Raw genomic sequence first — 15,508 nt, 5'->3', positions numbered from 1 at the left:
AGTGATCTTGAATGGATGTCTTCTATTTTCAGTGGCCGCACGGATCCAATAGATCGAAGTAAATTAATGGAAAGTTCCCTGAGCACAAGATTTCCATTACAGCAGCAAACCGCTTTTTCTTTGGTGGTCCCAAATAGCACATGAGCCTTCATGTATCCGCTATAACTACAATCTTACACATTGACAAATCATGTTAATGATATAGTTTGCTATTTATTGTGATGAAAGACTTTTCTAATCTAGTTTCTGACTGAAAACACCAACATTAGTTTTTATAACATGTTGTCCAAGTGTTTCTACAAAATTATTGTTTTTATAACTTAAGCAAACATTTTCAAATATTTAAGGTAAAAACAGACATAACATATTTTAAAAAATAGAAGCTTTCTGAAAAAAACTGAGAGTTACTGTAGCCAGTCATTAATGTTTATTTTTGGCTGTAATTAACACAACAATTAACCCCACCATCATAAACCCCACACCTTGTTACATCCCTCACCTGCCTAATAACTGATTAAGCTGCTCGTTCATTTGTGAGCACTCATGCACACTCTCTCATACTTACATGGCATCCCCCCTCCTCCCTCCCACCCTCTCTCTCTGTGCACTGCTCTCTGTTTTCTTTATGGGCCAGGCAGGCCGATGCTAATTTTAGAACCTAGGGAAAGTCAGTGCACTGTTCATACCCCCCACCTCCACCCCCACCCCCACCCTCGACCCTCACCTCTCCTGCTGCCACAGCAGTAGTCACTGATTGGGCCCCTGTTTCACACAGCTCCCACCCACCAAACTTCAGTCCGATGTGCACACAGAATACAGGGATTTAAAAATCCTAACTGATTTTAAATCTGATCGCATCAAACACATTAGGAGAAACTTAAGATTTAACACCATGAGTAATATTGTTTGATCTCAGATATAAACAATAGACAAGTTATGAAGATGATTGTACATGACATACTACAAGATCATTTAGAGATTATCATGTGTGCTTAAGGGAGCAACCTACGTTCCTAAGATCTCATGTGATCTCACACAGAGGCAGATCTGAACAAATGGGGACTGACGACAACCTGCTGTAGAGACAATTTGCCAGATTACCAGAAAATCTATAGGCGGAATATAAGAACTGATTGTTGGTGCGGGCTGCAGTCTTTCCGTCCCTTTTTGAATCTTTCAGATCATAGAGGCCTTAAAACAAAACCAAGCGGTGCCTCAGTGGGTCCACAGTGACACACACACATAGAGTCTTCCTATAACATTTTATCTTTTATCTTCCCCGACCTCAGCTACTTGCACCAAACATACAAGAAGTGTACATAGCTCCACAGATGCCACAGATTAGTGTGGGTCTTTGAGTGTGTTTGTTCTGCAGCAGCCAGCTTCTGGATTTGTTCTCACATCTGCAGCTCCGGCATGGCACCACAAGTTCCGTCTGAGGAGACGTAGAGGAATAACAGAGGAGTGGAAGAGAAGGGAAGACAATGGTAGGGAGAGGAGAGGAAAACCCAAACCAAGACAGGGAGGAGAAATGTGTGAAGAGAGACTGAGAGAGGATGTTTGTTAGGAGGCGATGATTAGAGGGAAGAAGAGCGAGGAAATGATAGTTCCTCAACACAAGTAGTAATCTTCTCATGAGCTGCTTGACTCCAAATAGGAAGTGTTCATTTCCTTTGGCTCACATTTATGTTTATGCCTTAGCTCTCTGACAATTTAATTAGATTATACATCATCTCGTTCTTTAAATCATTTCCATATTTTAAAAGTCTAAAATAACTGTTATGAACAAGTAGACCTCCCCCCTCAGAGTCCATCAGGTTCAGAAGAGGTTCAAACTAGTTATAACATAAGTTCAGTGTCTCTCTGATACCCGTCAGCAGGGCTCTGGTAATTGCTTGTCAGGCTGCTAGTGCTACGCACTTTGAATTGCCTTGTTGTTGAAATGTGCATATAAATAAACTTGCCTTGCCTAATACTATTAGATTACTGGCTGACAAATCTAAGTACATTATATGTGAAATTATATTATATTAAATAAAAAGATGGTCAAATACAGTGACATGACATGAAAATCTTAGAAAATAGTTACCTGGTAATATTTTAAGTTTGGTCGACGGTGGTGCTAATGAAATGATCTTACACGTGTGCCCAGGTAAAACAGCCTGTTATAATAATTCAGTGTGGCACTGAACTAAAAAAGGAAACGAATAGCCTACGCTTCGTGAAAAACAGCCAAATGGAGTTTAACTGACAAAACTTGGTTGTAGTAGAAACAGCTTTAGACCCAGAGGCAGACAGACCTCTTCAAACGCATTTGCCTTTGACTCTCAAACATACTTTGTTTCATTCCCTCATTGGCTCTGAAGCTTTGACGTGTTTGAACATGCCTGACTGCTGCCTGCCTGCCATAGTTAAACTCCAGGTGAAGTTCACAATCAGCAGCAGGAATGTTGCCCCAAAGTGCCTTCATTCAAGATTGGATAACCCTGCACTAGTTCCAGAGAGTCCAACATAGGCTAAACTTTAGACTTGTATCTGCTGTTAACCATTTGTTTGTTTGCCTGCTTCTTACTGTAAACATTTACCATCTCTTTAATTGTTTTTTAATGGATGACATCTGTTCAAAGGACAAAACTTAAAACTGAACTTTCTTGCCAGCTCTAGCACACTTAAGCAATTCAGAAAGTAAAAATAAATATTGCAAAAATAAGGGTAAAAACAACCCTGTATCTCAATGCTAAATATCAGACAATATCTTAATGATTTTTTTTTTTTTTTTTGCCGGAGCTTTTAACCATATTAAGTGATGAGCATGTATTTTAACAACAAATAAATAAATAGGCATTTAGTTCATATAAGTTGCTGATTTTTTCTGAGAATGGAGAGTTATAAGGACCACAAAATTATTATCCATCATTTGTTATTAATCAGTAAAGGTATAGCTATAAGCTATTTTGCTTTAAAATATATGCCTTCTGTTTTTACTTTAAAAAGGACTTGCTATATTTTATTTGCCAGAACAGGTTAATACAAGCAACACCTTTTTATTTCCTTGTAGTCCTCCGTTATGAGCTGGCCACCTGTTGCTACATTGTAACTACACTTCAGGGAGACATTCAAACCACATCCACATGGGCAGACTTTGACGTCACCACATCCCGCCCACACATCCTTCTGTTCTCTTCACTGATTGGACCAGAGCGGACCGAGTAGGACGGCCCCTTAAAATCCCCACTAAGTTTTCTTTTCGCTGTGCAGTGGTTCAGAGCTATACAGAAAGATCAAACTCTTGTGTGGGTCGCAGAGAAGACATCTGAATAATCTGACGAGAAGATATTCTGACTTAATCTCTTGATGTTTTAAAGTATGGTTGGAGATTATTGCTCCTTTTCTGGAGAAAAGACTGACATGCACTCTCAGAGAAACTCCAAAAACGGACTAAGTTGCAAAATGGTGCTTCAGGCAGTCGGAAAAGTACTAAGGTAAAACTTCCATTAACTTTACTGAGAGGTGTCCGCTTATATAGTGCTGTGTTTGGGTCTTTTTTCTTCTTTCACGAAGCTTCGAGAAACGTGTCGCCTAGTCAGAGTTGATATTGTGTAGCCTACTTTAATTTGTCGTATACAGCTGCTTTCTCCGCAGTGCTCTGCCACCTCGTTAGGCTACCTACAAATTAGTAGGCTAATACATTAACCATTTTATTTCGGTTTATTTAATCTATCTGCTGTTTTATTACATTTCTATAAACGTCGAATCATTTTGAAACATAAAGCCACGTCCTACTCTCGACATTTCACCAAAACAAATGGAAAAATAGGCTAAGTTATCAGCCTACGATGAAATCTGTTTGTTTCCTCCCTATACCTTGACTTGATGTAATCTTCTCTCAGAAGTAATTACACAAGTATTAGGACCCTCTGGTTCGGGGTCACAGTAATTCACAGTCCGGTGGTGATAGACGACGTGTACTCAGTGTGCCTCATTCCTCCTGCTGCTGCTCTCAGTAACAATACTCAACAAGAGCAAGAGAAATGTGACACTGTCTTCTCAGTCTAATAAATTATTTAGGACGCCTGTTAACGTTTTAGCCAAGACAAATGAAAGAGGAAATTCATTCAAATCACCTGCACGCCTTTTAATGCTACTCCATATCTCTGAACAACCAATTTACACTGTATCATCATGATCACCTGGACATTAACACACACTTTTAAACTAGCTAACTAAAAGTACATGTATTTTAATGGCTTTTTATTCATTTTCTACATAAACCAATAGCACACTGTTTTTTTTTCTTTCATATGAATGGAAAGCATTTGAACCTAATTCTTTTAAAGGTAAAAATGTACTCTATCAGTTATCCCCATGTTATGACTAAGAAGACCTGAGATTTCAAGCATGCAAGCAACCTTCATGCATGGCCCTTAAAAGAGTGTAAATTGTGCGTTTGTGTGAGGAAAAAGTTAAATGTTAACCCAGTTTACATGTGAGTATTTACTCAAGTCTCTGTCATGCGTTGAAGACATGTAGTCATTATGAGTGTGTTCCTCCGGGGGACGGGTGTCCTGTTAATGCTTTAAGTTTCCTCTTACCTTTCAAGTCCTGGGACAGGTGTGTTTTCACACAGCATCCCCAAGGGGCACATGCCTCCAAATCTGTTGTCTGTTCAGATGTGGAGGGTGATAGTGAGGAGAAAGAAAACCCACCATCTTCCTTTAACAGATTGTTAGCGAGATGGAATGGCCCTAGCAGTGAGTGTTATGTACAGTATGCTGTTATGTCTGTTGCAAGATCTGTGACAGGTACAGACACGTTCTGCTGCACCTCTTTAACTTGGAAATCGACAGCTTTGCTTTAGAATGCAGATGCTTACAAGTAAATACACCTTTTAGTGGTTCTGCCGGGGAGGGACAAAAAGGGGGTTTCCATGAAATGTGACGTCTTGAGGAAAAACCGAACAAAACCACTTCATCAAAGTTAACAAGGATGCATAGTTTGGGGTTTTATGAGGAGTTAGAGGGTACACGGTAGACCTGTTTATAGCTCCACATTTAACCAGTTTCACCCTACAGTGAATGGTTGAATGCTCCTGGCTTGGATGCAGCTAATGCAGACCAGAAAAGATAGTTTTGAACCATCCAGGTATGTCAGAGTGGTGTAATCCAAACTCCTATCTCCAAGAAGACTTTTTCTCACTTATACTAGAGTCTTGGATAATTACTCCTCCCACATACACACACACACTTCTCTTTGTGTTAAGTAGCCTTTCAGGTAACATTGCTAAGAGCTCGTTCTTATCTCAAGCAGTGCCCCCTCTTTCCTGTCACACGTGCGTTGTGATGTTGATGAGGCTCCATTTTTTGCTGGCAGGGGGTCCTTGCATACTCTGCAGGCCTGAGAGCCACTGAATGGGATTAAGAACAGAATGAGCAGGGGAAGAGGACATAGCCAGGGCTGTGCTGTGTGTGTGTGTGTGTGTGTGTGTGTGTGTGTGTGTGTGTGTGTGTGTGTGTGTGTGTGTGTGTGTGTGTGTGTGTGTGTGTGTGTGTGTGTGTGTGTGTGTGTGTGTGTGTGTGTGTGTGTGTGTGTGTGTGCACATGTTAAGGCCTGCACCCTGGCTACAATTCTCATGTAGTGATTTACAGTGCTGCTGACACCCCTGGTGATGCTCCTGATTAAGAGGTGGCAGCTGGGCCTTCTTTGTTGTTGTTGCTGTCTTATCTCTCCTATCCAGAACCTAAACTCATAAGCATGTGTGCTTCTGTGCTCATTTCAAAGCTACACATAAAACTCTAAGGGCAACTTTAACAGAGCAGTAGCCTGCCAGAGGCACAGCAAACTGAGCCTCTGGTGTAGTCCTTCCTTAAAGATATCTCTTTTTAGCCTCATAATGGCCGCCGTGGTTTAGCTCTGCTGTGCTCGGGCTGCCTACTCTCCTCTGTCTGAGGTTTTTCGGGGAAAAGAGCAGTTCAGTCTTTTCAATTTGAATCCTGAAATAGACCAGGAGGCCAGGCAGGGAGAAAAAGCCCATCATCCTGACGAAAGCTGCTCTTTTTTACAAAACAGCAGAGTTCATTCACTCATTTTCAGTCTTATCGGCTCAGATTGGAGCAGTGTCTTGTTGCTATTGATGTTTCATCTGGTTTTTCTAAGCAATGTGGATCCCACAATCAGGTCACAAAGGCTGTTGCAACCGCCTGACTTCTGATCGATTCTTTTCCCCTGACCTATCAGGTGTTTGTTTGACTGTCAGGTTTGTTAGAAGTCTTTGATTTTCCCGGGAAGAAGACCTCTGATTGTTGTGTGGTGTTTATCTCAACTATCCTTATCACAAGCACACAGATTGTTTAGAGTTCTGAATTTGAGTCACGTGGTGAAAAGAAAAGCACGTATTTGCACCTAGGAGTGCATCTTCATGTTCTTTAAAGAAATTGTCCTGTAGTTAAGATATCTATGATTTGATCTGCTCTGTTGAATCGGCATGAGCCGTCGCGGTTGGGGGTAGGTATCTCTCTGATTGGCTGTTCAGCTAAGCGACCCAGGAGAGCCCATGCTCGAGAAGAAATATGGAAGCACCTCTTCTATTCTTGTTCCACTAATAAAAGACCAAGGGCTGAAAATGCCAGTGGCATTTTCAACTTTTTCTCAGACATTATTCTCGATTAGAAGTACCAATATTACGAGTGTTGAGCGACAGCAGTCAGAAAATTGTCTTTTCGTATCACAACAACAGTTTGTTTATCCGCGTTCTTCCTTGTCCTCTTCCGGTTTCCCCTTTTTGTAATGACATTTACACACTACCGCCACCTGCTGGCATGGAGAGTTATTGCCTCTCACGCATGCGCAGAATGTACATGGTGGTTGGCCGTCGGCTTTACTCTTTGCGCAGTGTTCTAGTGCAACTTTTTAGCCGAGACAAAAGGCGTCGTGCGAAAAGAAGTTGGTAGACTTCTTTCTGTCGGAGGCTTTCAAATGCTGTTCATCCTCACATATTAACTGCATCCATATGCCAATAGTTAGATTCCTGTGCTATCCAAAGGGCCAATTCAAGCAACAGTTGTGTAATATGGGGTTTGGCAGGAGCAGCAGGCTTAAAGGGAAAGTCATTATATTGGTTTGTTTAACAGCTTTCAGAGTCAATGTGTATTCCATCGCAGGGGCAACAATAAAACACACAATCCAAGTCCTCTGGTTTTATAAGTCACAGCAAGATATCAGAATAACTGGATGCTTGTTTTGTGCAGAGATGATCATCGACAGGGGTTGCATAGTGGGAGAGGGGAGCTTTTTTATATCAAGTTGTATTTTAGTCAACAACTTAAACTAATTTTGCTGCATAGCTCTGTAATTTGGCCTCCAGTTATTCCGGGATTAATTTGAACCAGGTGCTCCTTTCTTTCACAAACTTTATTTTCAAATTATACGTGCTCTGTTTTCAGCAGTATTCACACAGTCTGCTAACAAACAGCAGCTGTCATGTGCACCAGGGTGAGGCCAAAGAGAAGCATGTTTGACACACTTAAATCCAGACTGAAACGTGTGGACACACACGTGCTGTCACAAACACACACACACAAACGCTAAGACAAGACAGCGCCCTCTTCTTCTGGGTTTTCTCGAGGAATCTGCTGGGATCAGACTTGTGACGCAGCTGTTGTGACCAGCTGGATCGGTCGTGAAAAGGGAGAGCAGGCTTCACAGGCACTGACGTGTGTGTTGAAGAAGTCTCTGTGCATTAACTGTGTCAGCTGGTGGTTGTGTACATGAGGAAAGGTGGTCAGTGAAGACGCGTAAGGGACGGGGGAGGTGGTGTTGCTGGAAAAAGTGAAAGGGATAGGAGAGGGACTAACAGAGGGAGGTGAGCAGATGTCGGGCCAATCACTCCTCAACTCAGAAGCCCTGACCTACATGTCACCTAACTATACAACCCTATTTCCTTAATGTGCTTTATTGCAGATAAACGCCAGCACGCCTGACTTCCTGCTTCACACCCTCCAACCCTGCATGAAAAGTTCAAACGACATGAGTTGTGCGCACGTGATTTTCCCATGGCCCTTTGTAGACTTTTGTTTTTTCATGGAGTCCAACATGGTTTCCGGATTGTGAGTCTGTATCTTAAACTGGTTCATGTTGGTGCCAGGCAGGCTGTGGTGCCCCCCCCCTCCACCCTCCATCCCCCAGTATGTAGACATGTGCCTGGCCCTGGCCTCAGATTCCCTCCACTCCTGCCTTTTAGCCTGCCCTGATCTGGTGAGGAGAAAGAGGCATCTGCTGCCTTTTATGGCAAAGACTTGCCTGAGAGAACTTTACCAAGAACAGACAAAGCTGTGAGTGTGTGTGTGTTGTGAAGTCGGGCTATGTACGTAAGAAGGGAGGAGTACTGGCATGAAGGAAGTTTTCTTTATCCAAAAATAAACTAATGGCTCCAAAATTTCACCTCCCTTTCCACTCAAATGTTTGCAAAAAAACGGAGAAGGCGTTTGTATGGAACATGAGGGAGAGAAGCAGGAAATAGCTCAGTGAAACAGAATGTTTTCAAAGGGAAAAGAGGAAGGGGAGGGGGGGCTGAAGAACTGACTTGAACCTTCACAGGAGCCGAACCTTTTTTTTCTACATCCAGCTTAGCAAAGCCTTTGAAAAGTTGTGAGAGCTGACGGTATCTATGGATGAGGCTCCATCCTTGAGTAAAGCTCTTTCACATGATGGAACATGTAGCTCACAGAGCAGAAAACCACACGGACCACATGAATCTGTCTCTACCCTCATGAGCAGGAAAGAGGGGGGGGGGGGGGGGGGTTGGGCTGTTTTTCAAGGGGGAGTAGGAAGCAGACAGTGATAAGAAAGGCATGAGAAGGAGTCTGAATTTTTAGAAGCAACAGTAATTAAAACGTTAGAGGTCATGGAGTGAGGTAAATGGGAAGCTGGTGAGACGGGTTAATAGTTGGGACAGAAAGATGAAGGGATAGGTCAGAAAGAGATGAAAAGAGGAGGGCAGGGATGCCTGAGGCTCGTTCTAACCCTGAACAATAGAATGTTTGGACAGGTGAGCATTCAGCCTTACAGAGGAGAGCACAAAAAGAAATGCCTACAAGCCTCAAGAAAGACAAGTTAAAAAACAACCACGAAAGGGAACATGAAAAAGAGAGCAGAACGAGAGAAGAGGTGAAACAGAAAGTGGACACTCATTAATAATTAGCCAGGAGTGTAATCTGCAGTGTCCTTGGATTTTCAATGAGGCCAAAACACGCTGAGGAGCTGCCTGACGGGACGATCTGAATACCTCAATGACTCTTTACCCAGCAAATGAGAACCTGAGCAACATTGTGTGTTTGTGTGTGTGCAAGTGTTGGTCTATTCAAATCTTTCCAAAGCAGTTTACAGCCCAGCATTTCTCCTGACAGCTAAATCAGACAACAGCAGGCGTGCAAAGAAGGGGGGGAACTTAAACATTTACAAAGTAAAGCGCTGTAGTCTCTGTGTTCATCCACATGTTGACATGCCTCTCTTTGTTTGCTGAGCTGGAAAGAAGTGCAATGCTTCCTGGAGAGAGGGGGAATTAAACTCCAGAGGGTTTTTGAGCGCTGTGCTCTCTGGCCAATAGGCCTCGTGCTCCTCAGTGCTGTCATGTTTTGTAAGTGTTTATTAGTTCCCATGGATATCAGCTGGGTCTGTTTCGATCCACCTCCTCCTCTCATTCCTTTCTCCCCTCCTGCTCTTGAATCTAGTTATATCAAATGATGCCTGTATGCAGACTGTGGATGTAATCCCCTTACTCCTGTTAAGTCTAGTGATAGCTGCAGCATTTCCAGAGTGCAGGTGAGAAACAGTGTTGATAATCTCTCCTCATTAGTTGAGAGTCGATGTCTATCAGGAATAAAGGTGTGTGTGTGTGTGTGTGTCCAGAGTAAGTGTTTATAAAGAGGGTGTATAGAGAGGAGGGATGAGAGCTGGAGATAGGAGTGAATGCAAGACCAGCGGAGGGTCAACAAACGCACAATAAATTCTGGGAGTAAACTGAAACACCCTGTTCTTAAACAAACCCAAACAGTGGCAGCAGAGCCATGAAAAAGTTTTCTAGTAAGAATAAGGTCATAACAGGACAGGGAACGTCTGATCAATTAGGCTTTTGTTAGTTTCAAAGACATGAAGCAGGTGATGATATTCGTTTTGTAACAACTGTTCCAGACTATACTTCCTCTGTCTGTCAATCTCAAGACTTTCCACCTTTGACCTGCCCTCACTGACACAGACAAGGAGCTGAAGGGTGAAGGAGCGGGGGAGAGGTTACGGCCCTGGAAGTGCATGAAGAGTGTGATATAACATTCCCGTGCTAAAACTAGCAGTGGAAGTACAAGAAGCTGGGGACGACCGTCTGTGGGGAAGCTATAGGGCTAGCTTTAGGTCAGAGGCCAGAGTCAAGTCAGGTACAGACACAGAGGGCTCTTTGTTCGGCCTGTTTAGATTGACGAGTCTTCAGTTTGGCAGAAGGTTTGTGTTTTGTAACTTGTTTCTGTGATATTTCTGCTGGTAAGAGATTCAGTTGTCTGTTTTTAGTGCCCCTGGGTTTGAAACACACAAAACAGGGCCTGAAACAGGCGTACCCCACTTCCCATGCAAAGTTTGTGATCTAAAATAAATTAAACAATGAATTATGTGCACTGGTGAGCAAACTCTGACGCATGCATACGAACATTTTGGAGGACAGGGAAACTGGCAACAATAAGGTCAGGTGGTGAAATGAAGCCAGTTGGTATTTTGATGCCGCTGACACATTTAATTTCACTAAACAAAAAATTGATATTGATCGATCCCCGTCATCAAAATCATTCAAGCCGGCCGTTCTGTTTATACATGTGCCTGTGAGCCATCCTCTCTTCAAGTAGCTTTCAATATAAAATATATATAATCTAATATTATTTAAAATGCAGCATCATAATGATGTCACCTACTGACTTTTCTTGTTAGAAATGTGTTGTCTTCATCTCTTCATGTCTTACTGTCGCCTTGATTCATAAACACACAAAAAAAAAGTGGTCTGCCAGCTAATGTTTTTATGTATCATGGTCATTTGTATTTCTTTAACCGGTCCTTTATTTCTTCTGTATTGCAGGAAATCGAAGACGAAGCCAAATGGAAAGAAGCCTCCAGCAGAAGAGAAGAAGCAGTACTTGGAGCTAGAGTACACAAAAATCCGCGTGGTGGACTTTGACCTCAAGGAGCTGGTGGTGCTGCCCAGAGAGATAGACCTCAACGAATGGCTTGCCAGCAATAGTGAGTGACTTTGATGGTTGTCAATGTTAGGAGCGGTTTCTGTTGGCCTCATCTGACATTTTCTGTCACTACTGAGCCTGTAAAAGCAATCATAAGGAGTCTTTTATCCTATTTATGACATAAAAAGTTCACTGGGGCGCCACATAGTCCAGCGGTTATACTGCGTGACCCATGAACAGAGGCTATAATCCTCAAAGTGGGCGCCCAGGGCTCCACTCTGACCCTCAACACTTTGCAGCATGTCATTCCAACACTCTCTCACCCTGGTTTCATACTCTATCCACTGTCCTATGTTCTATAAAAGGCATAAAAGCCCCCTAAAATAAACTTTAAAAAGTAATTTTCTATAGGGGGTTCAAATGACTTTCCAAATCAGTTGAAACTTCTGGATATGACCGGTTGTTTCCCAATGCTGGAGATGCAGCTCTGACAGTTGAAAGCCCTTAACATGATCCAGGCCTGGCACCGTATTGAGTGTGTTCCCAGTGACAACACTCACTTAAACACCAGTGTTTACTGCCGGCTTCACTTCACTGTTTGAACTCCTTTTGTAAGTTATCGCTGTCATATGAACATACTTTCTGGAGTTGTGTAAACCTTGCTGAGACCTGGCTGCTTGATCGATCTTATGACACTCTCTGTTTGTGTCTGTCTCCCTGACTTTGTTTTGGTTACAGAGCCACAGTGGCCAGGTGCTCGTGAGGGGGAAAATTCCTCTCTGCCTTTAATTTTAGACTGATAAATCTCTCTCATATAAAACAGATGGCAGCATGTTTTCACATGTTAATGTGTTGAAATTGGGAGTTATATAAGCTGGCCTGAATCGACTTGTATCAGACGCTGATTGGGTTTTGTTGCCTTGATCAAGAACATAAAGACAGAACAGTCTTTTTTTTTTTACCAAATCAATAATGATTGGAATCCTTTATTTTGCCCATATGTGTTATCCAACTTAATATTTCTATTAGTGTTTTATTTTATTTATTTTTTTAGCAGGAAAGGGTCCTGTAGGGTCCTGTAGGACTCCACAACTCGTGAATGGGTGTCCTTAGGGTTGCTCCTTCCATGTAGAAGAAAAACGTCACATAACATCCATTGTAGCGTGATAGATTATGTTGCTCGACCTGACTGGAAGTCATCAACCATGTTCACATTTCTGAGAGAGCCATTGTTACATGAACGATTTTATAGGCCTTTTCTAGGATGCTTAGTTCTCCCATCTGTTAAGTAACCACTCAATATTTGGAAGTCACAAGACAGCAGCAGTCACTGGAGCCAACTAAAGGGAAGACATTAAACCTCATAGAGACGCATTTATTTGACTTTTATCAGCAGCACCAAATGTATGATTCACAGTGTCAATGTTTCATAAGAAAGCCTTTTCATTAATGTTTTATTCCAGCTAAATGATTATGTTGACTTTGTTCAGCCCAAATACAGAGGAGGGTCTTTACAGATCACCCCTTATGTTGTTTCAGGTTTAAAAATAGATTGTTGCAAAGAAAGGCATGCAATTCAACATATGTCACCTAACAAGAAAGATTTCTTCAGTCTGCATATCTCTCACAAACAAAACAAATATTTTTGACTTGGAGATGCATTGTTTCTCCCTGAATAGACCCCACATGTGCATGTAGTGCTTGTTTTACTCCACAGTGTGAGAGTTTCCCCTGTGGCAGAAGTAACCTGTTTAGTTTTTGAAGTGACATTTAAAAAAAAACAACTTAAATGCACCTCCCATTTTCTATTATTTTCTGCGGCTCAAACACAGTAGAAGGCTGTGGTGACCTGTGCATGTGACTGTCCCACTGATCACAGATACAAATAGCTGTCAGTGTGCAGAACTGTAGGTGTGTCCACATGAGACTGTGACGTTAAACACATTATCCACTTTAAAATGCTGCTGGTATTATAGTCATTCATTCACATTGATCAGTAATGCCCCTCGATGATTTGATGCTAAAGATCCTGATTAAACTCACACACTAACACTCTGCCCCCCTCTCGTTTGTGCCACAGCGACGACATTCTTCAATCTCATCAACCTGCAGTACAGCACCATCTCAGAGTTCTGCACTGGGGACACTTGTCAAGCCATGACGGCCTGCAACACGTAAGTAACCTCCGACGCTTTTGGATTATTCATGGCTCACCTGCCTTGGCCCATTGGTTTATTTATCCGAAATCTGGTGTCCCGTTGGTTAATTCATGGAGGAGTGTTTCCCTGATCCGAGGAAACATTTTGGTTCTTTGAGCAGCTTTAATTTGCTGCAGAGAGCTCCATGTTTGTTCACAGCTGTGGTGCATCAGTGTTGCACATTTTTTTATTCCTACACTTACTGTGTCTCTGCTGCGGCACATATTCTCAAGATGAATTCACCTCTTTCACCTCACGGCTGTATTCATCTGAATGATCCACTATCACTCTTTAGCTGCCCCGCTCAAAAAAATCAACTCTGTTGTCTTTCTTTCGTTCCAAATGTCTATTTTCCTACCCTCAGTGACAGGTACATTTAGGATCAGTTTTATTGATTGGCTGTTGTTTGTGTCATGTCAAGGATCACCTGTCTACTGACCAGGAACCAGTTGATTGCAATTGTGTTGTTAATGTCATTATAAGGTTAGTCATTAGATTTAGAGTACATGCATAGGTGGAGCACTTGAGGTAAAAGACAGCAAAAAAAATTACGTCATGTGTCGATCTTTTAGATTAGTTTTATTTAAAGTCTTTCCTCAGATAGTATCTACACTTTGACTCAGGCCATTAAGGTATGAAAATCTGACATATCTGAAGATTCACACGACTAGTCATGTCCCAGAATCTTAAAAAATGTTTTTCGAGGGATGTTGTTGCTTCAGTTCTCTCTCTAGAGGAGGTTAATTGATGCTGTGTACACTAATGATGTTCACCCTTCTGCTTTACTTAAACCTCTAGCAGCAGTGCTAACAGAGAGGAGGAGACTAACTGTAAGGGTTTATTAAACTAGTTCTCCCTGTCAGGGCGGGGTGCCGACTCTATATGTGAGTCCTTGTCTTTAGAGAGAGTCCTTCTTTCCCCCTGTGTTCACTGCAGGCTGGAAAAACCTGATCCCCCACTCTATTAGAAAACAACAACACTCACTACACACACATCACCTGCTGTCTCACCCACGCATTCTCCTCGTACAAAAATATGAGAGACAACACTACCTGTTTGGAATGACACACATATGACAGATTTGTCGTGAGAGACAAACATGTCACGAGTTGAGCTCTCAGTCAACAGGGGATTTTTCCACTGATGTCACCTTGAGCTGCTGCTAAAAACCTGCACCGTGAGAAAAAGAAGTGCCTCAGCCGAGGTGTGTAAAGAGAGGAGAGAGCAGAGCCGATCATGTTTTTCTTAGCTCTGTCTATTGACTTTTCAAATGTCTTCATAAAGTGTTGTAGTTCATCTCCGCTGAAGATTCAACGTCTTGTTTCAAAGATGAGCCTCACCATTTATGATCATATCTCGTCTGCCTGACACCCGAGACCCCACCCTTCCCTGCATGTGGAGGAGCTGGCACCCGCGCCCCTTCTGTGGTAAAAGACTGACTGAGACACAGTCAGAGCAGCGTCAGTGCCCCTGCCCAGAGGCAGAGCTCAGCACTATTTTTGGAAAAAATAAATGTTTCCATGAGCTATGAGGAACAGAACCATTTGGTAGCTATTTAGACCCATTTTGTGCGGGTGGGTGGAGAGAGAGGGAGGTGTGTGGTAATGTGCTCACTCACTAGCTTTAGCTGCTTCCATCCTGGATTGAGTTTATAATAAGATTTATAATGCTTTGTCAAAACTTTCTTTAGTACTCGTATAGAGTGTACAAACATGTAACCTGTCCTGCGAAATCTGTATTCTAGTACACAAAATCAAAAGCAATATATTGTTTGTCACCACACTGTACAGTCTCACACTGTTCCTGCCATGATGTCATTTCATAACCACTGGACTGGCTGAACCAACAACCAGCCCTATCACCTCTTAAAGGAGACTTAAAATACTGCAGAGGCTAAAGAGGAAAGAGGAAGTTATAGATGATTAATGAATGGAAAAAAATCTGAATGCATCCTGTTCCCCAAAAAAATCAAAAACACAAAACAATTAAGTTTTTAAATTAAACAAAAACATCTGAAACTTGCATTTTTAAAGACTAAAATGCTATCAAGCCCCAACGCTTGTGTCCATGAACAGTCGTCTTTAGCTGTATTTAGTTCTG

The 15,508-nt window shown here is 42.2% G+C and overlaps 1 protein-coding gene across 4 annotated transcripts in view; it reads left to right on the top strand.

The window, feature by feature from the left end:
• The window catches only part of mob2a (MOB kinase activator 2a), a 58,410-nt gene that overhangs the window by 39,771 nt on the left and 3,131 nt on the right, over window positions 1-15,508 (top strand). For 3 of the 4 annotated variants that reach the window (XM_061036523.1, XM_061036521.1, XM_061036522.1), the window contains exons 2-3: window positions 11,111-11,271; window positions 13,291-13,384. In XM_061036523.1, coding sequence (XP_060892506.1) covers window positions 11,111-11,271; window positions 13,291-13,384 — 255 coding nt within the window. Of the gene's footprint in view, window positions 1-3,251; window positions 3,483-11,110; window positions 11,272-13,290; window positions 13,385-15,508 lie in introns of those variants that run through there. The other variant, XM_061036520.1, reaches the window with a different exon arrangement.

Source organism: Labrus mixtus, chromosome 4, assembly GCF_963584025.1.
Source record: "Labrus mixtus chromosome 4, fLabMix1.1, whole genome shotgun sequence".
NCBI lineage: Eukaryota > Metazoa > Chordata > Actinopteri > Labriformes > Labridae > Labrus > Labrus mixtus.
Note: the sequence above shows the minus strand (reverse complement) of the source record. Positions and strands in the feature narration are given on the sequence as shown.